Genomic DNA, 25,000 nt, shown 5'->3' with positions numbered 1-25,000 from the left:
CTTTTCAGCACCCCCTCGTATATATCCATCCATACATACATATATATACATAATATATTTATATACATACATTTACACACATATAAACACATGTACACTTCCATACACGCTCGCCCACACACACACATATAAATACCCAAGACAAACACCAGTACGTGTGTTTATACGTGGGTGTTTGGCCTTTATGTGAAATTCTTTATTCTTGCCACATATTTATTTCCATTCCTTCACCAATGTCAAAATTTTAACCCACTAAACAAAGAATGCGTAGTACAGGCGGAGGATTCAACTCTTTCGTCTCGTTTATAAGAATTGAGCCTGTTGCTTCGGAGTTTGATTTAAGTGAAGTTTCCAACTTCAGAAACACATGAAATGCATTTTTGGCGCTACCTCAGATAATGGTGATTTAAAACAATAACAATAATGGACGGCCTATTTTCATAACCCCAGGGTTTCTTATAAGAGAGACTATTAAATCTTATTAACACCTTTCCCCAGGAGCCTTAGTGATGAAAGTAACATGAAATATCTGAGGAATCGAAATGGTATCCTCCACTACTGACTGTTCATAATAGTAAGGATTATTCCTTTACACACCAAGACCTGGATTTTATAATTCTTTACTGTGGCAGGGGTGTCTATCATGCCTTCCATCAATATAAAAACCTTAAATATAATAAACTATGTTGAACTAAACACATGGGGTCCTTAAAAAAAAGATGATATTGAGATCGAATAGAGATATTTAAATCTGACATTCGACATTGTTGCTCTTTTCTTTCTTTTCCATTTGGAATAACTGGTTAGTGGTTCTAGCCACTACTACAAATAAATATTTCGCCAAAAAAATTTTTTTTTTAAATCAATATTTCAATTCAGATTCCATCCATGTCCACATTTGAATCCTTAACCAACATTTCAGTTCATGACTTGCTGAAATTTTCGTTTCTTATCTGTTTTTGATGCCATTTAACGAAGTCTAGAACGTCTCCACCCAATTTCATCTCTCTTCATCTGAAACCTTACTTCTATGAAGGAAATCTATGGGAAGACTTTATTTAACATTGACGGTACCATTATAGATTCATCACAAAATAAACAAAATTTAAAATTCTAGCTCTGACCAAAAATCTGCTGTTCCCTGATGCGTGTAAACTGGTAAAGCACTGATGGAAATATAGATTTTTTTCTTCAAGAAATACGTGCAGCTAAGACTATGTATGTCTCTGGCGGATAAATGTGATAACAAAGCTGACAATCTGCCAAAAACAACCAAATAAAATGCACAAGGTTCGAGATGTAGAAGGGAGAGGAAAAGGGGATTGTGTGACGTTCATGCCTCTTACATATTATTATGTAGGAAAAAATAACAGCTATAACTTGCTTGTAGATTCAATTCCTTACTTCTGCTCGCTTAATTTGGGATAAATTTTCATTATTATTTTTATTATTATCAGCGAGCTGGCAGAATTGTTAGATTGTCGAAAAAACTACATTGCAGTATTTCTTCCGAGTTCAAATTCCGACGACGACGATTTTACCTTTCATCCTTTCAAGCTAGATAAAATAAAAACCAGTCAAGAACTGCCCTCAAAATGCACCAAAATTAGAAAGAATTATTGTCATACGAATGCCATAAAAATATATTAAGTTACTGGGAGCCAAAACCATGGTTTTCATTAATTTGTTCAATCGTGCTCTCGCTAAAAGTATATTTCCCCCCGCCCAAGAAATCTGTGTTAAATAACATTTTCTTTATAAAAATCATTTATAATGATAATAATTTTGTTTGACTGAGAAAAGCATTTCTCACGTATTAAACTGATATGTACTTTTAAAAATTAGTCATACTACGGTCGGTACTGTAGCCGTCTCCAAAATAATGATTTCTTTAGACACGAATATCAGCGAAGTTTCAGAGTAGCTTTCACTTACCTCAAAGAAGGAAAACGGTAAGTTGTTTTTCATACATCGAAATTATGATTCTTAGAGAATTTTCTTCTTTCCTAGAGATTCAATTATTTATATTTTGCTCCCCACCTCCTTCAATGTCCTTTTCCTTCTGTGAGGTACTGTTAGTATTCTGAAACTCCGCCCGAATATTTTCAAAAGATAATATTGTTAAACGTCCTTATTTCAGACGTATAATATTCAGCACGGCCATCTATCCATTCCAGCAGTAACGACATCAAACTATAAAATTCACAGCTAGAACAGATGTGCATCAATACAACATAAACACAAAATAAGCTTTTATGAAATGATTAGCTAAAGGAAAAGTTGCATCTACATAAGATGTACACTGACACAGAAATAATGAAGATATATATTTAGAAAGAGAGATACCTTTATTAAATGGCTTGGTAGAGGACAAAATAGCATAGTAGAATGTAAACAAAAGTTATAGATTGAAGAACAACAAAATTTCGTTTGAAAAAGATATCTTACCCCATGAAAGACGTCTAATCCGAAATATTCGAGGTTAAAATGAATTAATCCAGGAAAACAGACAATAAAATTAATAATATAAAATAAAGCAGGTCGTCTTACGACAACGTCAAATTCCGATTCTCCATTTGCAGCAAGTGACGTTTACAACGCATGTGCAGACATCGCAAACACCCTCGCTTACTCTTACTCTCTCTCTCTCTCACTCTCTCTTAAATTCTCTGTTATTCTTTTTACTCTTTCTTATTCTCTTACTCTCTCTTGGCCTTTCTTACTTTCTCTTACTCTCTCTTGGCCTTTCTTACTTTCTCTTACTCTCTCTCTCTTACTCTCTCTAGCTACTTGACGCTTTCTTTTAATATTTCCTCCTCTCTAAATACTCTCACATTCTTTTTCATTTTCCTTTTTCTCTCAGATTCTTTCGCTTACGTGTTATGCTTTTTGTCATTCTCGATCTTGATACTTCTTAATATTTTTCTGAAACTCTCGCTTTCTTTCTCCCTCTACATCTCCCTACAACTTTTTCTTGGCCCTTTACAATGTTTTTCCTCTCTTGTTTATGTAACAAGCTTTCTATTTTACTGTCTCTTTCGTTGCCTAATGTATGACGTCAATGCAACCTGAAGATAGGTTATTTGGGTGGAGTGAGATGGAAAGAATCGGAAGTACGAATTTTCTAATAGTATGTTACATTAAATAAGGTAGTTTTAAATGCTTGTATGTGTGTGTGTTATATGTTCATTGTTGTTGTTAATACTGTTATTACATATGAAAGGTGAGAATATTTTGGATCTTGAGACTTAACTTCATGGAAAATAAAAGAAAATGATTTTTTTAGGAATTTTGCAGATAAATCTTTATTATATGTAAGTACAACTATATATACAATCGAAATACTGCCAGCCCTTCACCTCGTCATTTATCATACCCTCCCAAATAACTGAAACTTTGCTTAGTTTCTTACAATTACCACATTTCTGAAGGAATGAAACATCACACCGCCTTTTAAGCCAACCATTTCTATAAAGAAAAGCAAGAGAATTTATATTTTGACAGACGAGAGAGTATCGCCAAGTCTGCTTGCTGTAGACCTACCCATGGTGTATTTCCATCCTTTGTGCATACTGGTATTAAACATAGTGTTGCCGATTCAATTTTTTAAAAAGCACTATTACGATAGCTAAAAGATATAAGAACAGTAAATATAAGTGAAAAATGCCCACCTTTCTAAAGCACCTAAACAACAACAACAAAAAATCACATAGGTGTAAATATCAAAAGATTTATAATAAAAAATTTCACCTCTAATTACATTAAATGAAATTAACATAATTACTTTTATTTTTACTTCGTAATATTTTCGAAGATTTCCTGATCAATTTCTTTTGATGTAGAAGCTGCTATTTCACATGATTTATAAGCATCCTTGGATCCAGTTTTCTTTAAGTATTAAATATAGTGTACAATGATAATAACATTTACATTACCATTTCGTTTTAAGTCCTTATTTGATGGTCAAAATTTCTCTGAGTTTCTATGCTTAAAATTAAACGCACTCATTTGATTTCATAAAATTCATGTGACTAAATACTCTTTCCACATAAACATTTGTATGTGATATGAGAAATGCTTAAAGCTAACTTAGACAAATTGATCCCCCCCCCCCCAAAAAAAAACTGTTTGAAACCTTGTCTATCGTACATTTAAAAAAATTTTCTGCTGAAAATTAATTTTTGTCAGGATCTCTGAATCTTCATTAAAATACTTTGTAAGGTCTATAATTCTCGGTTTTATTGATTTGAGACATTCTCTTACACTAAAATAATTAATTAATTGTGAAAGACGAAAATTATCTGGAAGACGCTGTTAAATTTACTCCAAAATTTCCACAACAAATATCAAGTATTGGCCTGCTCAATAAATTTGCACTCTGACATCACCTTCTCAAATTGATTACCAAGATATGGCTTTGAATCTAAATAATCCTGCACTGAAACGTCTTTATTAGCTTCTTTCCAGGCATTATAATATAACTTGGCAAATCAATGACACATTAAGGATCATTCAATAATTTGGTTGACTTGTTTTCTGCTTCAAATTTGTGAAACTGAGATGGGCCAAAAGTATAGGGTCAGTTACGTCATGCAAATGGCTGAGGGTCCTTGCCGAAAGGAGAGTAGTAAAGGAGGCCATGAGATTGGAAGGATGATTAGTGTGGGTCTCTTTTGCTTTGGGGGCTGTCATTCAGGATGGATTTGGTGGTTGAGGGAATTTGCCATTACAGTCTGACCAGAGGTTAGGCAGGTAGGGCTCCAATGAATATATCCCATCTAGAAAGGATTGGCATTATGAGAAGATCCATGTGATAGCTGAATCACACTTTTTTCTCCATACCACAATTTTTTTTTGTTGATTCTGAACTTCATAAACAATTTTCTTTAAAAAGAATAGAACAGTTTTTCTAATTACAAACTTTCTGCCTAAATTTTGGACAGTAAAATCTCAATTAAATTCTGATTCCACTTTAATGGAAAGACACTAACTTTGGCTCTAAATTATAATAAAAAGCACTAAAATTATGCAGGAACATAACTCAATGGGTTTTTTCACCTAAAATGGTAAAAAGGCTGTACATTCAGTGTAAAATGAACTAAATTGGCCCTCCTGGCTCAACAGAAGCACTTCTGTATCATTACTTCACCTGAAGGAAATAGTACTAAATGTCCCTCAAATCATACTCAATTGTCTTAAATAAAGGATATATTGGACAATATAAATAACCTAGCTGGTGACTGGAGGAGGAGGCTGTCCTCTCAACCAATGTACTGCTGTGCATGCCACTGGATGACAGATTCTAATGATGATATTATCCCATGCTTTCCAATCCATGGCATTGGCCTTAGCATGCATGAGGTCAAGGTACTACAACTTCAGGTCTTCAATTTGTTTCACCCATGTCGTCTTTGATGCATTGCATTGGATTCTCCAATGCGTAAGTTGCTACTGTCACAAAAGGTGTGATAATCTTCTGGTGCACAACAACTGTAGCCTGCACTGCCAAACTTAGTCTTCAACGGTTGGCTGCTGCTGGCATTGTTCTCAGACATTATTTGAGATTCAGTCACATAGAAATACACCAATGATCTGATACAGACACTGCATTTGGAACACCTTAAGCTTGTTCAGGTCTTGTTTGAGGATGATCCAAGTTTCAGCACTGTAGAGGACAAGCAGAACCAGCGTGCAGAAAAGATTGATGTTAGGCTTCTTTCATACACTCCATCAATGGGATGTGAACACAGAAGTTGCAGGCCTGATTCAGCAATTGATCTCTGCTGTTGATGCCATTTTCTTCTCCACAACCAGTGAGCTGTGGTATTTGAACTCTTGGACCTACTCATTCAGAATACCATCAATATGCACAATGGACAGCAAGCCATCTGTTGTTAGAGCTTTCATCTTGTCCATATTGATCCTGAGAAAATAAGGCCAACTGAAGCAGGCAATGCTGTACAAGATATCCATAGCTTCAGCATCATTGGACAACATAATTCTTGATGTACACAAAGACTAGACAGTATAACTAGAATAGACCTGTACAGTCAATGCTGAACTAGAACTTAACAACAACACTGTCTACTTCCAGCCAACAAAAGAAGGATCTACATTGTCACTCAACAAGCTAGAAATAGCAGCCAAATTTCTCACAGACACACTCTGTCCTTCCCTAATTTAAGACCTTAGTCTTAAATTAGGGAAGGACACATTGAACAATACACAATATATATATGATACAGATAAGGAATAATTTTATTGTCAAATGCTAATAATATAGCATGAACAGGATAAACTATCCACATTTTTGCAGAAAAATTTGTCGGCAGCCAACCATGAGACTCTCATGGCTAGCCACTGACAGATTTTTCTGCAAAAATGTGGATAGTTTATCCTGTTCATACTATATTATTAGCATTATCCTGCATTTGAGAATAAAATTATTTCCTCATCTGTAACTTTCAATGAATCTCAACGTTTCTAAAGCAAACTTTGTTTGTTGACTTTCAACGTAAGTTGAATTTAATATATATATATATATATATATATATATATATATATTTAAATAATTTGGGAAAACAAATTTCCAAATCAATCTGGTACAACCCTTCAGCAATATATGCATCTACATTTCGTACTTTGGGATCTTATTTATCATATATTTATATATTTATCTATAAATATACAAAGTATCTGATAAAAGTCAATATCAATTCAATTTTGGTGGGATTAATCGATATGTGGGTATTCTATTTCAGATAATACAAAAAATAACCTAATGAGTATATCTGAAAGTAAACTTATGGTATCAGTTTGCACGTCACGAAATGATACTTAAAGTATATAACCAAAATTACCAGCAGGGTATATATTATATTTTGTTAATTATCTACTACTTTAGTTAATACTTAAATTTATTAAATATGAAGGAACTACACGTGTTTCAGTATTGGAAGATTACAATATATATACATATACACAACTGTATACATATATATATACATATATAAATACATATATGCAATCGTCAGATTTACAATTATTCCAACACATCTTCAGGTTCTTTTTCAAAATATTATATATCTAATTTTACATTCCTTTAAAAAATAAGCAATGCAATTAAATATTAAAAATTAAAAATCATAATTATGCTTTGTAATATTAAGAATTAAAATTTATAAATTATACATTATAAATATGAATTAGTATATATATCAATCATGTAAAATCAAGTATATGTCAAATACAGAATGTGAGATATAAAATTATACATCAGAACACAAATGTCTGTGTTTAAATGTGATATATAACAAGAAAATTTCAAATACATATCTTCCTTTTTTTGCTGGTACTAAAATGGTGATTAGAGGAAAGAACCTAAAGATGTGTTGGAATAATTGTAAATCTGACAATTGCATATATGTATTTATATATGTATGCTAGCAGCTAAACCCGGTTTCACCCAGTCTGTTTGGATGATGTGGCTGTGATTGTTTTCGGTTAGGCATAATCTATAATAGCGTTTCTCAACCTGATCATTTTGTGTCCCATTTCGATTGGAGCCTCCAGCTGTATGAAGATTTCACCCCCTCCTGTCAGAAAATGGCTTCAGAAGTTGTGAAGAAAGAATTTGTACGTAGTCTGTTTGTGAGAGCTATTCTATTGGACATCTGTCTAATCATTAAAAGATTTATTTAATTATGAACATAGAAAGAAATTATACATTAATCGCAATTTTTGTAAGCAGTTTTATCCGTAAAAATTTTATTTGCAGAGAGCAGAAATTGAAAAATATATAAAATGGACGTATGTGTGTATGTGAGAGAAAAAGAGGGTAAGAAAGCGAGATAGAGTAAAGCTAAGTGAAGTATGGAATAAGTAATTGTTATACACTTATAGAAATACAATTTATATTATAGAAATTGATGCATACCTGTTGAAGATTAAAATGTATGTAAGAGCTATTGTTTTCAACACGTGTATAATCATAGAGAAACTGAAAGACATGAAATGTCCGTTTGTGTGTGTATGTACGTGTATTTTTGGCGGGATTTTTGCATTTAGCAGGAGTTGGTTTGTGTTTTATCTCTCGATCAATGGTTGGACAAGTGAAAAGTAAAGGCGGGCTTTTGAAGTGGGCGTCGAATGAAGAGACATGGACAGTTTTATGACTGAACTTCTTTTGAAGTTGTGGTGAGAAGGGAGAATTGATGTGCGTGCGTATGTCTGTGTGAGTGTGTATGTTTGATGGGGTGTGCGCGACAGAGAGAGTAATGTTGATGGTATATGTGTATATGAGAGAGAGAAAGAAAGATAGAGAGAGTGATAACTGAAATTTATCATTCAGTTTATTTATTTATTATATGTATATATGTATGAATGGCTTCAGTGACACACACTCAGGTTGTTTTAATCGATTTTCTCTGTAAGTATGGGGGTTAGGAAAAAAAATAGAATGCACATTCCAATCTATGCACCCGTCTCCACATGTGTGCCATTTTTCACGTGAATCCACCCAGCCGTTTGGCCTCAAGACAAGAAAGAATACAACAGTCGACCAACTTCAATTTATATTATAGATATATATGTATACAGTTGTGTATATGTATATATATTGTAATCTTCCAATACTGAAACACGTGTAGTTCCTTCATATTTAATAAATTTAAGTATTAACTGAAGTAGGAAATAATTAATGAAGTATATTATATACCCTGCTTGTAATTTTGGTTATATCCTTTAAGTATTATTTCTGATACCATGAGTTTACTTTCAGATATACTCATTAGGTTATTTTTTTGTATTATCTGAAATAGAATACCTGCATATCGATTAATCCCCAAAAATTGAATATATATATATATATATATATATATATATATATATATATATATATATATATATATATATATATATATATATATATATATACATATATACACACACAAAAAGACAAAATAATTATATATATTTGTGTGCAGGAACAATAAGCACTAAGAGCACATAGGTTTTAGATTCTCTCAAATGCCCAGGAGGCTCTCTTGAGGTTGTAGATAGTTTCTGTTACCTAGGTGACCAAATTAGCAATAGTGGAGGATGCTCTGAAAGTATTGTTTCTAGAATAAGAATTGGGTGGAGGAAGTTTAGAGAGTTATTATCTCTGTTGGCAACAAAAGGCCTCTCTCTCAGAATGAAAGGTAGACTATATGATGCTTGTGTATGAATGACTACACTCCATGGTAGTGAATGCTGAAGACATGCATAGACTGGAGAGAAATGAAGGTTGTATGCTCCGCTGGATTTGCAGCATCAGTGCACATGTACGGCAAAGTGCAAATATATTGAGAGAAATGTTGGGCATAAGAGTAATCAATGTAGCATCCAAGAGAGAAGACTACGTTGGTTTGGACATGTGATGCATATGAATGAGGACAGCTGCATAAAGAAGTGCTGATCACTGAAAGTGGATGGTACCCTTGGAAGAGAGAGACCCAAGAAGACATGGGATGAAGTAGTAAGGACTGATCTCAGGAAGTTGGACCTCATGGAGGAAATGACTATGGACTGAGATGTCTGGTGATATGAAGTTCTTGAGAAGACCCACCCACATCAGCGAAACTGAGTTCTAGAAGTGCTGTGTAGAAAACTTCTTACTTACTCTACCACAATAAACCAAACTACATCTCTACATCCTTTCACTTCTTCACATTCCCACTTCATGTACTATTGTTACCTCCCACTCCTCAATTGTGTCTTCTTGGCCCGATGCCACTATATCTGCTTGCGTGCCCCGACCTGTGCGTTCTACCCACATGCCTTGTCTCACTCTATTATTGCCATCTGCTAGCCCCTGACCTGGCATTCCACCCACACATAACAAGAAAACTTTTCCCTCACCCTACACCAACAAACCAATTTACATCGCTTCTCTTTCTCGCATTTCCTCCTTCATTCACTATGCCTAGCTCTCACTCTCCAATCCCGTCCTCACACCCCTGCTCCTCTGTATCATTGCTATGCAGTAGCCCCTCTAACTCTATATATACCCAGGTCTTTCACCAATTGCTCACACTCTTTAATCGCACTCCCTTCGTAATATTCTATCACTTATATTATGGCATTTGAACCTCAAGGGTATGCCCTGGCACTTGCCACTATCTATATCTCTCTCTTCCTTTACTCAACCATCTCATTTATATTCTGATCCCTGTTCCTTGTGAGCTTGCCCGACATTTTGCCACCATCTCCATCTTGCAGTCTCCCACTCTCTCTCTAGATAGTATTTATAGAATTATGATTTGCTGTCAAGTGACTTTTGGCCAACCCTGTATACACACACAAAAAGACAACAATAATATATACTCTTTTACTTGTTTCAGTCATTTGACTGTGGCCATGCTGGAGCACCGCCTTTAATTGAGCAAATCGACCCCAGGACTTATTCTTTGTAAGCCTAGTACTTATTCTATCGGTCTCTTCTGCCAAACTGCTAAGTTACGGGACGTAAACACACCAGCATCGGTTGTCAAGCGACGTTGGGGGGACAAACACAGACGCACAAACATATACTATAAATATATATACACACACACATATATATATATATATATATATATATAAATATGCCCCAGCATGGCCACAGCCTATGAGCTGAAACTAGATAAAATGAAAAAAAAAATGATAAAATGAAAAAACTAAGAGACATCCAATAGGAGGAAAGAGTTTCTATGAGCATTTTCGGTAATTATTTGTGAGTATATTATTTTGAAATATTTTTGAATATAAATATTTATTTTGTGAAGAGACTGGTAAAGAAGATTTTTAAACAAAATAATTAGTCTAAAACAACTGTGTTTTGGCAGAATTACAGAATATTTTTGCTTTGCCTTAATTAAACTGCAATTAAAATATCTTTCCAGGGAGCAATATAAGCCAAATGAAATTCTTTTTTTTTTTACATTCCTTTTTTACTGAGATGATATTGATTTCAAATTTTGGCACAAAACCAGCAATTTTGGGGTAAGGGGTAAATCGATTACATCAACCCCAGTGCTTATTTAATTGACCCCAAAAGGATGAAAGGCAAAGTTAACTTTGGTGGAATTTGAACTCAGAGCATGTAGATGGATGAAGTATCACGAAGCATTTTGCCCTGTGTGCTTTTACTGGGATGATATTTAAATTACTTAATGTTTGCAAAAATTTATTTAAACAAAATTTTTTGTGCCATTCCTATAAAGCTTTTCATTTAAGTGACTGAAAAATCTATAATCTGTTGACTGTTAAGCCATTCATATTATTTAGCAGCTCATTGGATTAACGAAGGGAAGGAATCAGTTTTATTTTTTATGCTTAGGGGAAAAGAAATGAACAAAACTTTTGAATATGTGTCTAGCCATCCTCTGAAAGGAAGTTAAATTGGTTATATTAGCACAAGGCAATGTCAAGTGAATGAACATTATCAAAAGAAAAAAACAAAAGGTACATTCACTGACAGTTGACATTGCTTATTAATGAAATTTTTATTGTAGTTGTTGCAAACTTTCATGAGGAACCTAACTCAATGCTGCAAACCTACGTAACACTCATTAATTACACAATGTAACACGTTTTGTTTATTTGTATTTTTTAATGTTCATATATGCATTTTTTTCCACTAAATTTAAAAATCACATTCATTTTGACGTAACATCGATAGTTATTTATTTAGTCCTAATTTCATATTTGCTCGTTATATTTGTAACTTTTCTCTACAGTACTTTGTTGGTTCAATCTATTCTAGTATTGTATGGATAATTACATAACATTTAGTACTTTTTCATATACTGAAAGGTATTTAGGAAGTATAATATTAGTTAGAACAAAAAGAAACAGTAAAACTCTGCACTGTAAATTCCTTGATAACTCTTTTCTTAAGATGAGAAGTGCTTTGACGATCGAGATTTTCTGGAGTGTATACCTTCATGTCTTCTGAATAGAGACCATATATAATCTCCCATCATAGCAGTATCCCATCGTCCTTGGTATCTTCTTTCCATAGTTGCGATGTCCTGATGAAATTTCTCACCATGCTCCACACTGACATCACCCAAGTTTTCAGGGAAAAAACCTAGGTGAGAGTGCAAAAAATGAACCTTTAAGGACATACAACAACCTATTTTCTTGAAGTTTTCGATAAGCTTTGCTACCGGCTGTTTGTAATTAGGATCCTTGTGATTTCCTAGAACTACATCATAAAATGCACACCAAGCTTCTTTTTCAACTTTTGTCATCGCTCTTTCCAGTTTCTTCGATTTTAACATTGCATTTACTTGGGGCCCAACAAATATGCCACCCTTGATCTTAGTCTCAGATAGCTTTGGAAACATAAGACAAATTTCTTGAAAAGCTTCTCCTCTAAAATCTAAGGCCGTGGGGGTAATAAGATTTTTTTGGAATCTACTAGAGGCTGTTTGAGAACATTTAACATTCCTGGCTGCAGTTCAACTCATGGGGGCCAATGTACTCTCTTGTAATGATCATCATCAGCTCTGCTGTCTCATAAGCAAAGGAAACATGAATACTTTGTGTATCACCCTTGCAAGCCAAGCAAGAAGGTAAGCATCTTGAAATCACCCCAAACATCCCACTTGAACTCAGCGAGAAGTTCTTTGACATTATCATAATTTTCTTTCTTCTGTATGGAGTGTGCAAGAGGCAAAGAAAGATATTTATTTCCATTGTGGAGCAATGCTGCTTTGAGATTTCATATTGAGCTATCTATGAACAGTCGCCATTCTGCAGAATCATGCTTGAGTCCAATAGCAGTAAACAAACCAATCACATCTTTACAATTGCACAGATCATTAACATTTTCATAGTAAATTTCAAATTCTTCATGGTGTTTCCGGTACACAGATGTCTTACAGTCATCCCCCAGTAGATTCCATTCCTTCAACCTTGATGAAAGAAGTTCAGCTCCCGACTTAGTAAGACCCAGATTCCTGATTAAATCATCTAGCTCACTCTGATTTGGAAAGTGAGGCTCCAAAGTTGTTCTTGATACGAAAGCTTCCTCCATTTCTTGGCTGCTGCTACTTATTGACTCTTCAGATGAAATATTTTCTGGTGGTAATGGTACTCGTAAACTGTCATCATGTGGGACAGGTGCTCTAGATGATGGTATGTCTGGATACTGAAGAGCTTGTCTTTTCACTTTTCTGTACTTTGTCACATCGATCATACAAAAGTAATAGTCATCATGATGGTTCTTTGGCTCTCTCCATACCCTTGGAATGGCAAAAGGCATTGACCTTCCTGTACCTCTTAACCATCCTTCTAGATTAGATTGACAGCTTCCACATATCACATGTGCGGCCCATGGTTTGTCCTGGTCACCTATGGGCATTCTGAAATAGAGTCTGTACGCTATCCGCAATTTGGCACCTTTCACGATCTTATGTAATACCTGCTTTTTTTTCCAATTTAATAACCACACACATAGCAAAATGTATCTGGAGAATTTTTACATACTCTGAAAGTAGCAGAACTTAGTAATTGGTCTGAAAGAGAAAATTAGACATACATTTAGTAGCGGAACATTATATAATAACATTGAAAGTCGACATATTTTTTTTAACTGTTGATGATATACAAAAAATAATTTCAGTTTTGGAATCAGCAGAAAAAATGGATTGATAAACAATAAAAAAAATACAATAAACAAATTTTTTTTTGAACATTGTTATGTTGTGTTATACAATCTTCCTCCACCCTCCAAAACATTGAACAACTGCTCATTACTGGTGGCAGCTAACACCAAAAGAAAAGGGAACAAACACATGCAGTAGTATTATCAAAATCATTGTCTGCAGTTATCTTTTTTGATTTTTGAAGAGATATTCACATCAGCAGGGCAACTGACCTCTATGACTGCACACTTTTTTTACTGTCCCAAACAATGTTTAGTCTGTTATGTTTATACTTGATGTGTCAATGTTTGTGTATGTATTTAATAATGGGAGGATTCTCTGTTTTTATTCCAGGACACTCTTTTTTCAAATAGCATTGTGACAACACCATGTCACATAGGGAGGTAGTACTCTGATAACACTTTTGGGCAGCTGCTGATCACTTGTGTGATATCTTCCCCAGAAATATGACATAATCAACATTTTTAGCTGCATCTTGAGGCTCTAAGGGCTTCAGTATTGCTTTTGTTTGCAAGGTATTTTGTAGCAGTCTCCTGTTCATGCACTGAAAATGCATGGCCTTTGAAGCATAATGTAGTGTACCAGTCAGGAGTTCAAGAGAGGCTGCACTTCATGCTGGTATTAATGTTTTCTTTCAATCATTGAGAAACATATCCATGCACAATTTCTTCTTTCTCTTTTTTTGGTATATTGAGTGTTTCACATCCAGGTCTTCTTTGAGGTATGTTAGTCTGGCTGTCTTGGTGTTTTATGGGAGGTCATCAGGAAAAGAGTGCTTCTTGAGGAGCTCAGTGCCAACTTGTAGGATATTGTTTTCTTCACTTTTCAGTACTAAGTGTATGTATTTATTGTTTCTGCTGCTGTTTAGCAGGCACTGTCTGAGAGAAACTATATGACATTTGAAGGCTATCTGCATTGATCTTCTTCATCGCTTCTTAGTTCAGCCATTTGATGTCACTGTTTCTGTTGAAATTTCCAATTGATGTCAGGATCTTGTTGGTTTTAATGTCTATGGAGTGGATTTCCTCTACAAACCAATCAAGTATCCCACATGTTGAAATCAGTAAAGGGACTGAAAATATATTGTAGGATATTATCTTGTTGTAAGAGGAGTGTTCCAGCTACCATATTTTTCTAAGTCTGGTATAATATTCTCAGGTTACACTAACTTTATTCACAGTATCTTCATTGGTTATGTTTTAATCAATTCCTAGATATTTGTAGCATTCTTTGTGTGGAACAGGAGTGATAGCAAGACTGTAGATGCACAGGTTCTGAGTGTGAGGGACAGATTTCCTACATTCAACAATCATCATCATCATCTATACGAATATTTCTTTTGGCCAAATTCCATTCTTGTATCAGCTGAAAATGTTGTTATTAACTCCAACTGTTATTTTGGCATTGTTAACATTTTTAATATAAATCTTCTGGTCATCCACAAAGAAATTATGGGTTAGATATTTCTAGCAGTTTCAGACCCAAGAATAGGGCCATTTGATTTTTGTGGCAGGAATGATAATAGATTTATTGTCAAAATGAACAGAATTACAGAAAGACTACTTCCTTGGAATATTCCTTTCGAATTATTTATAACATTGAAGACAATTGTTCTGTTCCTAGTTGAAAATGTGAAAATCGTTGCTCAAGGCTTTGTGATGTAGCAGAAACTTTTGCCTAACATAAACACTTCAGCAGTCATAAATGGAGAATAGAACTAAGCCATACTATAACAAGGTTTCTATAGTGTTTTCTTCAGCCAATATAGCACTGGTTATGAAAAGTTGTTCAGCACATCCCTACACTCCCTTCTTTCTACCTGCTCACTTATTAGTCACTATGTTGTTGAACTCACTCACAATAATCTGGAGGAATTGGTTGAGGTGGCTTGTGTACAGTTTGTAGATAATGTTTAGGCAAACTATGAGCCTATAGTTTTCTATCAATATGGTGGTTCATTCTTGATTACAAGATTTGTCCAAGCTACAGCAACTCAATTTGGCTTCTCAATATGTATCATTGTATATAATTGTATAATGGGGTAAATGTGTATTAGCATACAATATTTTAACTCAGTGCTTTTGTACTTATATGGAACGCATAAAATACATTCCATGTCTCAGGGAACACCTGACCACCATCATCTTTTAATGTTCATGTTCCATGTTAGCATGGGTTGGATGGTTTGTTAGGATCTGACAGATTTGAGAACTGGATTGAAATTCAATGTCTGCTTTGGCATAGTCCCTAAAATGGGACCTTCCTAATGCCAACCACCTTACAGAGTGTGCTGGGTACTATTTTTGTGGCATCAGCACTAGTGAGGTTACTATGCAGCTTATAAGACTAATATCCCTTTCAACTGAGTAGATTACAGTGGAGAAAGATGTATGCTAGATCAGAGGTTAAAGTATGAAAGAAGAGACTAGAAGAGAAGAGATTTCTAGCTGTAGAAAAGCTACATGGCTACTCACATTAAAAAAGGTAGGATAGGAGTGACCAAGGTGGAGCTGGGAAGTGAGATGACCTTTAAGTGTAGATCTTTAAGGTATGAGGTAAGTGGAAGTGAGTGGGGACAAATAGAAAGAAATGAAGTTGAGTAGAGGTTGCAGGAGTGTAGGGGGAATGAGAGGTGGTTATAGATGGGGAATGGGTGAATATAATGAAAGAAGACAAGTGTTGAGGGATTGAGAATTACAAGTTGGACAGAAGGTAGGGAAAAGTAGGTGATTACTGTGGAGATTGGCTAGTTTAGCAGGGTGGATGTAATGCATAGTGGATAAGAGGTGATTAAGGATACATATAAACTGGAGGAGGTAGGGAGAGTAGGAGATGAGTGACAGTACAGAAAGTGAAGAGGAACAGAACAGCAATGATAATGCAGTAGACAAGGGAAGGATGAGAGAAAGAGAGATGACATGTTGTAAAGTAAGTTGCAAGATTGTGAAGTGAGGGTGAGGTTGGCATTGTGCATAGGGAGAGTGAGAGACATATGATTGTGAGGAAGGAGAGATAATTTGGTGGTACAAAAAGTTGATCAATGTAAAATATGGGTTGAGAAAGACAGCTTTAAGAATGAAGGATGGATATCAAGTGAAAAGTTCTCAGTAGTGAAAAAGAAAAGTGGTGTCAGGGTAAAACTGGTGAAGCTTGCAGTTCAGCTTACATCTAGTTACGACAGCATAATATTGTAGTTAGGCTGGTGATGGAAGAGTCAGTGATAGAGAGATGATGGATAGTGTGGATGGTTTGTGGAAGAAGTTGGGTAAAGGGCCCAGTTGTTCATCTATATGTATACACTGTGCTTCTAGAATTTCAGTCTCACTGAGATGGGTGGGTTTTGTTGAGTGCTACATATTACTGGTCATCTTGGTTCTCTGTCATTTCCTCCATGAGGTCCAATGTCCTGAGATCAGCCTTCACCACTTCATCTCATGTCTTCCTGAGTCTCCTTCTTCCACAGGCTCCATCCAACTTAAGTGATTGGCACTTCTTTATACAGCTGTTTTCATCCATATACATCATATGTCCATACTAGCACAATCTTCTTTTTTGCACACTACATCTGTTTCCTCTAATGTCCCACTTTTCTCTCAACACATTTGTACTTTGTCATTCATGCACGCTTACCTTACACATCCAACAGAGCATGCTCACTTCATTTCTTTTTTTAGTCTTCTTGTGTCCTTTTCATTCAAACCCCTGTTTCACTGTTATGCAGCATCACATTTCTAACACAAGTATCATACAATTTGCCCATCACTCTGTGGGAAAATACCGTTGTTTCTAGCAGAAGTAGTAGCTCTTTGAATTTTCTCCAACTCATTCTTACCCTGGCAACTGTACTATTAGAACAACTACCTCCCTAACTAATTATATCTCCAAGTGAACAAAAGTTATCAACTAATTCTTGTGAACCAGTCCAGGCATTTAAGAGAACCTAATTCCAGTGTGCCCATTGTTTATATTGTTCCAGTACATCTATCATAAACGAAGCTTTCTTTCTTAGTTAGTTTGCTTGTGATTCCACTACTTCTCTTGTATATCCATAGCTTACATTGGGTACAGTGCATGGAGTTTGTACCAAATCCTTTCTGCATACTTAGTAAGGCCATTTCCTTGAAGATACTAGAATCCTGTCTTCTTTCTTATTTACTAAAGCCTTTGCTTTTGTTAAAGTTTGAGTAAATTTTATTATTCATACTATGTTCTAATTACAAATTTAGAGTTAAATGCAAAAATAATTCAAGAAGTATTTGCATATATTTAACCAATTTATTACAGTATCACTTGCAACATTTCATAGAAAACTAAGGTACTCTATGGTTGTTTAATGTGTTGCATTTTTGCTTCCTCCACTTCCCTCTATTATACTTAGCCCTGTCTCCTTAATATACCTTTTTTTTGTAGTTGTTTGAGGAATATATCTATCTACCTGCCTACCTAGTTTATTTACTCTTCTCCTTTGTCAGCTTTCCTTTTTGGCTTCTTACTTATCACATCAGCCCTCTTGCTAGGTGATCCCTCTCCTCACTAAATCATTTCCTCAGCTTCAGTTTTAGCCTTAATTTCTCCACTTTCTTTTATATCCTGGTGTTGGATATATAATTTTACAAAGCAGGGGTGAAGAAAGTATTCACATGATGCACTACGATCACTGTTGCATGAAGTTAAATGCTCTCTGCCAAATCTCACAGTGAACCGCTCACTATTGCTCACAGTACTTTATTTTACAGCAATGAGTCAGTCCACTTTTAGTCACTTAGGGATGCTTGGAATCCTTCCACAACATCTCTCCTTTTTAGAATTAGTCTCCTCTAACTTCTCTCCTAACTTCTCCCTGCTTAGAATTTTAATATTTCTTACACTTAGGGTTCAACTTCAATGTTTCTGTTCTTTTCTGTTTTCTGGTGTTAGAACGTGTAGTTTCAAATTGTTTGGGTGTTAATACCTCAAACGTGTCATACAATACTTCCATGGGGATTTCATTTCTCATGACTGTTTTTTCCGTGAATCTTTTTTAAAGTTGGTTAATATGTCTTTTATATTCGACATTTTTTCCTTTTATCAGGAACAACATTCTTCCAATTTGTTTAATGATTACACTGTCCTCCCAGCTTTCTTTACCATATCTATAGGGTTTTTAAAAAATTTTGTCACCTAACTTGAAGAACTTTGAAGTATTTTTGTTGTTTGCCTATTTACTATTTTTACTCTGTATCAACTTATCAAAAACGGATTTAATCTTTCTAGCAAACATCAATTCTACAGGTGACTTTCCAGATGGCGTATTCAGATTAGGTGTCATTCAGTATATTCTTAGAGATGGTTGAAGTGCAAGGTCATCCTTTACTTCATTGCACCTTTTTTTATACCCTCTTGAAAGTGTCAACAAAACTTTCCACTTATCCATTTGACTTAGGGTGATATGGTGGAGTGGTGACTTGTTTGATGATGAACATTTTACAAAATTTTCTGAACTCATCTGAAGTAAATTAAGTTCCATTATCAGACACAATGGTATCAGGAATCCCATATCTGGCAAACAATTTATGTAAAAAAACTTACTGTAACCACAGATATCAGCTTTGTACACTTATGCACTTCAGGCCACTTTGAAAAACTGTCCACCACAACATGATAATATGAACCCTTAAGTGGACCTGCATAATCAACATGCCGTCTGGACCATGGAATATCTGTTCTTGGCCATTGTTGCCATTTAGTGGTAGGTGCTTTTGTAGCTAGGGCACACCCTCTGAATGTTTTCAATAGTTCTTCAATGTCACAGTCCATTGTTGGCCCATATAAATAACCTCTCATTAGCGATTTCATTCTTGAAATCCCTGGGTGACCAATGTGAAATTCCTTTGGTAATCGCTTCTGTAGTGTGGCTGGCACTACAACTCTTTGTGCACACATCAACACACTGTCACACATTGTGAATGGGTTCGAATTTGTATTGCACATACTTCTATCTCTTTTAGCCTTCAGCATTTCTTTTATTTTTTTAATGAATTTATTGTTTTCCAGTTTTAATTTTATGTCTTGTAATGTGACAGGCAGTTCATATATGACGTTACACAAAACATTTTTAATTTCATTTTCCACTCACAATGCAGCACTCACAGTATCTTCAAATGGTTCAGCATTTTTTGAAATCAGTCTTGATAAGCAATCAGCATGTCCCAATTTCTTAGATAGTATATACTCCATCTTAAAATCATAGCTTAATAATATAGTACCCCAGCATTGCAACCTATTAGTATCAGTAGGGATTCCTTCCTTTGACTCATATATAGATAATAATGGATGATGATCAGTCTGTAGTCAAAAACTTCTACTGTGTAAAAATCTAAGAAATTTGTTTTTGGCAAAAGTAATCGCTACAACCTCTTTTTCAATTTGGCTGTAATTTTGTTCTGCTGATAGAGGAAGTGAGGCATGAATCACCACCTTCAAGTTATCTTTATATTTACGTAGCATTACTGCTCTGATACCGTACTCAGAGGCATGTGAAGCTACTACAATCTCCATTGCAGGACTGAAATATGCTAGCAGCAAATCAGATGTTAATATTTAAAAAATTTTGTCAAACACCTCCTGACCATTTTCAAACCAATTCCACTTAACATTTTTTTTTTAATAGATTACTTAGTGGAACTCTTACCTTATGCATATTTGGAATATAATTTTGGCAATAATTTGCCAGTCCCAAAAAAGCTTGTAAGGTTACTATTTTTGTCGGAGGGGGCATATTTTTAATTGTGTCTGTCTTTGACAGACCTGATCGACGTCCATTTCTGTCAATGATTTGTCCTAAATATTTTATTTTCAGTAAGAAAAATTCACACTTTTCTTCACTCAAGGTAAAGCCATAATCCCTAATTTTTTTCAAACACATATTCTACATACTCTGCGTGTTGGTCTTGGCATTCACTTTTTATGGGTATATCATCCAGATAAGGAATTGTGAATTCACAGTCTACAAACATTGCATCATTAATCTGTTGAAAAATTGTCGGTGTTGAATTTATACAGTCCTTTATGTGTGTTAATTGTTAGGTATGTAGAACATTCATCATCTACTCTAATTTGTAGGTATGCATCGGAGAGATCGAATTTAGAAAATATCTTGCCATTGTTTAATTTCACAAATATGTCTTTGGGAGTAAGTAGCGGATAGTGGAGTGTTTTAAGACATTTGTTTTAAGACCCTCTGAAGTGTTTTAAGACACTCTGATTTTATTATTCTTTTTCTTAACATCTACAGTTGGTGATGCCATTGACTATATTCCACTTTTTGGATAACTCTGATTTTTTCTAGTCATTTTTTTCCTGAAACAATTTTCAAATTTTATTTTAATCTCGGTTTCCCGATTTTTTCCCCTGTATCTGTGTTAGCTATCGAGATATCACTGCCCATATCCAATTGTAACTTTACGTATATGTTATTAATTTTTACATACACAAATTTCCTTTGCGACTCATTTGTATTTCTTGTCCAACAATGACCTGTTTGTGGGATTTTTTTTCTGTTGGACTGTTTTTTAGGTTTTGTTTTACAGTGTGATTTTTTATGACCTATCTTACCACACTTGAAGCATTTTATATTTTTAAATGAACAGTTACTTTTAAAATGTAGACCACTGCACTCATAACATGGATTTGGTCTTGACATTTTTTCTCTTTTTTCTTATCTATTACCGGTTAACATGCATGAATATGAGAGCAACTTTTTTCTTCAATTTTATCTGTGACATGTCTTAGATTTATAATCCTTGGGCATTCTTCTCCTACTGCCTGTAGAGTTAATTTTTGGTCCTGTTCTAATTTTGTTGATATCCAGGAATGTGTATCTCCAACTTTGCTTGTAGTTTGCCCTTGAACAAAAATTAGACATTTGAACATGTCCAGGGTTAATTCATTTAGTTTGAATTTTTCACACTCTCTGTTAACAACCCCAGCATAGGTGACAAAATCTTCATCATCTTTTTTGAACAAATTTAAGCACTGCCAGCAAGTATTGAACACAGAACTTCTTTCACTGAAAATTTTCAATAAAAAATTGTTTCATCAAAACTAATCTCACCTGGCTTCTTTGGTAGAATATAGTTACTAGATTTTTCGAGTTTGGCAGGGGATAATTTTCTTAAAAGTAGTTGTACTTTCTTCCCATCAGACCAATTTTTACATTCTTCTCTGAAGGTTTCTTTGTATCTTCAAAAATATGCAGAAAGGGTAATCCCTTCTTTTGGTTTATAGCTGAATTCTTCAACTGAATTTGCTTCGCTGTCTGGTGAGTAAGAACCTGAAGTATTTTCAGACTTCATCAACATTAATTCCAGCAACTGTTGGTTTCGTTGTTGTTGTCATTGTAGTTGCTAAGACAGCAGCTGTTGTCGTTGGAACTGCACCAATAAGTCCTCCATGTTAAATGATTGTTCTTTGGTTTGTTACCAAAAGAAAAATATTTTAAAATGTCCAACACAAGCTTCAAACAACTCGTCACCACTTTTATATCCTGGTGTTGGATATATAATTTAACAGAGCAGGTGGAAAGAAAGTATCACATGATGCACTATGATTACTGTTACATGAGGTTAAATGCTCTCTGCCAACAGCTCTCAGTGAACTGCTCACTATTGTTCACAGTACTTTATTTTATAATAATACATCAGTCCAGTTTTAGTCACTTCTTGGTTGGAATCATTCCACAATGCTTTCAATTGATGGACCAGAGCAATGAAACATATTCTATAACCAATGCAACAAATAAACTTTTTCAAAATTTATATTGATCGAAATTTGCCAATGCAGACTATAACCAGTTTCCTTGGGTTCCTGATGGGTAGAGAAATGACTCATGAGGGTTATACAAACCATAAACAGAGGTGTAGGTTGGAGTCTACAATGAGTGCAGCAATGAATTTAACATGTAGGTAGTGATGCATCAGAGCTCACTTCTCAACTACCTCTTTCCTGTTTATTATAGTCTGCTGAGCCATAACAAAAGAATTTAAAACCTTGCTCAATTTTAAATAATAAATTTAAGTTTAATTTAAAAAACATTGTCCTTAAATTTAATAATTTAAAAGATATTGTAGGTATTTTCATACATGCAATAAAGACAACCACTGCATCTACTGTGTTAGGTGACATCTTCATTGAATGTGCTCTCTCTAAATTTGTCTACCATAGTATAAAAGTGCAGAAGCTGCTCTCGCTGGCATCTGCTATTTCATTAAATTCTATTTCCCAGAATCCCAAAAATATTTTTCACTTCTGTCTCACGATTTCGGCATTTGCTGTTTCATTCAATTATGTTACCGAAAATCCCAAAGAATATTCTCCTTGTGATGTATTTTCTGCCTGTCCACCTAAATCGGACCCCTCTCTATCTGTGCCTCACTCTCTCTCTCTCTCTCTCTCTCTCTCTCTCTCTCTCTCTCTCTCTCTCTCTCTCTCTACCTCACTCTCTCTCTGCCTCACTCTCTCTCTGCCTCATTCTCTCTCTCTGCCTCATTCTCTCTCTCTTTTCAATTTTACCACCAAGTTCACCATCTCTTCCCCCCCCCCCCTTAACCCTAACTCTATATAAACCAGCTCAATGCTCTGCTTCCTCTAATCGAGTTTGAATTCCTCTGCTGATAGAATACAAAATTCAGAAGATGAACAGATAAGAATTTTATCCTTTCAACCTCATTCATGTACTCCTGTTTCTGTGTTGATCATAACCCTATCCCCACCACCGTTCGTTCTTTATTATCTATTTCTTTACCATGTAAACATAGCCCGATAGATTTGTCTTAAATTCATGCATATCCGTTAATTGTCAGATTTTATTTATTTTATTTTATTCAAGTTTATCATTTCTTTAATTCATTCTCTCTAAATTTGTCTACCATAGTATAAAAGTGCAGAAGTGGCTCTCACCTAAACTTGCTGGCTCGCGGTATGCCCGCCCTCCCACCGCTCCACCTTTACTGGATGTTCCAATCCTCTGTCATCCTTGGTTGTCTCTCGCAAACACCTCCATCCAGGGTTTATTGATGATATAGCGCATAAAAATGGTGTAGTGTATGCAGGTTGTAGGCTATTGCTTGTTTATGAATTCTGTCAAATGCAAGCTTTCTTTTCAGCTACATGACACTACTGTCCTTCATCCCAGGGTCTCACAGGCCCACACCTCCCACAACCTCAGAGTTGACACACTCAATGTCGGCACACTGAAAGGTAGGTCTGGTGAGATTGTTGAGATGCTTGAACGGAGACGTGTAGATTTGTGCTGCATCCAAGAAGTAAGGTGGAGAGAAGGTTCCGCTAGGTTCCTCACAGGCAAAGAACACAGGTACAAAATTTTCTGGGCAGGGAACACTGACGGGGTCGGGGGCATAGGTATACTTCTCAGAGAGAAATGGGTTGATAAGGTAATCAAGGTAGTCAGAGTATGTGACAGAGTACTTAAGATTAGATTAGTGCTTCACCATATGTTAGCTACTGATATCTCGGCCTATGCCCCTCAACTGGGGCTACCGGATGGGCAAAAAGACCAATTTTATGACACCCTATTGCAGACTACCTCATTGACGAATGACAGGGACCTTCTCTTTGTGGCTGGTGATTTCAATGGACATGTTGGACAACATGCAGGGGGCTTCCATGGCATACATGGAGGCTATGGCTTCGGTTCCCACAATGAGGAGGGAACCAGACTGCTGGAGTTCTGTGATGTAAACGACCTTATGGTTTGCAATACCAACTTCAGGAAACCTGCCTGTCACCTAGTCACCTACTGTTCCAGCAGACACACTAGCCAAATTGACTACATCCTCGCCAGAAAAAGAGAAAGAGGACTGCTTATAAATGCCAAAAGCTTCCCAGGCAAAGAATGTACCTCTCAACACAGATTAGTAGTTAGCAACTTTGGGATCAGGGATAAGTGGATGCCCAGAAGTAGACCAGCTTGGAGAAGAAGGGTCTGAAAGCTTAAAAATTCTGCAAATGGACAGAGATTTAGAGATGTGTTACTTGAAGCCTTCAACGAAATAGAAGGGGATATAGCATCACCTAATGTGGAAGACAATTGGAGGTTTCTACGGGACAACCTGCTGAGGAACATTTCACAGATAATATCTGCACACAATATGAGGCTTTTACATCCACTAGAGAGTTCCAACAGTAATAACATTGAGCCAGACATTATTAACCCTTACCAAAATAACAATAATAACACTAATAATAATATAGGGAACAAAAATAATAACACGATACATAATAGTAATAGTCACAACAACAAAATCATT

General features: G+C 35.4%; 1 protein-coding gene across 1 annotated transcript in view; it reads left to right on the top strand.

Moving 5' to 3' along the window:
• Positions 1-3,175: 3,175 nt before the first annotated feature.
• LOC106876079 (G patch domain-containing protein 11) overlaps positions 3,176-25,000 on the top strand; it is a 73,871-nt gene continuing 52,046 nt past the window's right edge. The window contains exon 1 of the mRNA XM_052971697.2: positions 3,176-3,314. Within this exon, the coding sequence (XP_052827657.1) occupies positions 3,274-3,314 (41 nt within the window). The 5' untranslated portion in view covers positions 3,176-3,273. The remainder of the gene's footprint in view (positions 3,315-25,000) is intronic.

The sequence above is a fragment of the Octopus bimaculoides genome, chromosome 11, assembly GCF_046866305.1.
Source record: "Octopus bimaculoides isolate indiv1 chromosome 11, ASM4686630v1, whole genome shotgun sequence".
NCBI classification, from domain to species: Eukaryota; Metazoa; Mollusca; class Cephalopoda; order Octopoda; family Octopodidae; genus Octopus; species Octopus bimaculoides.
Note: the sequence above shows the minus strand (reverse complement) of the source record. Positions and strands in the feature narration are given on the sequence as shown.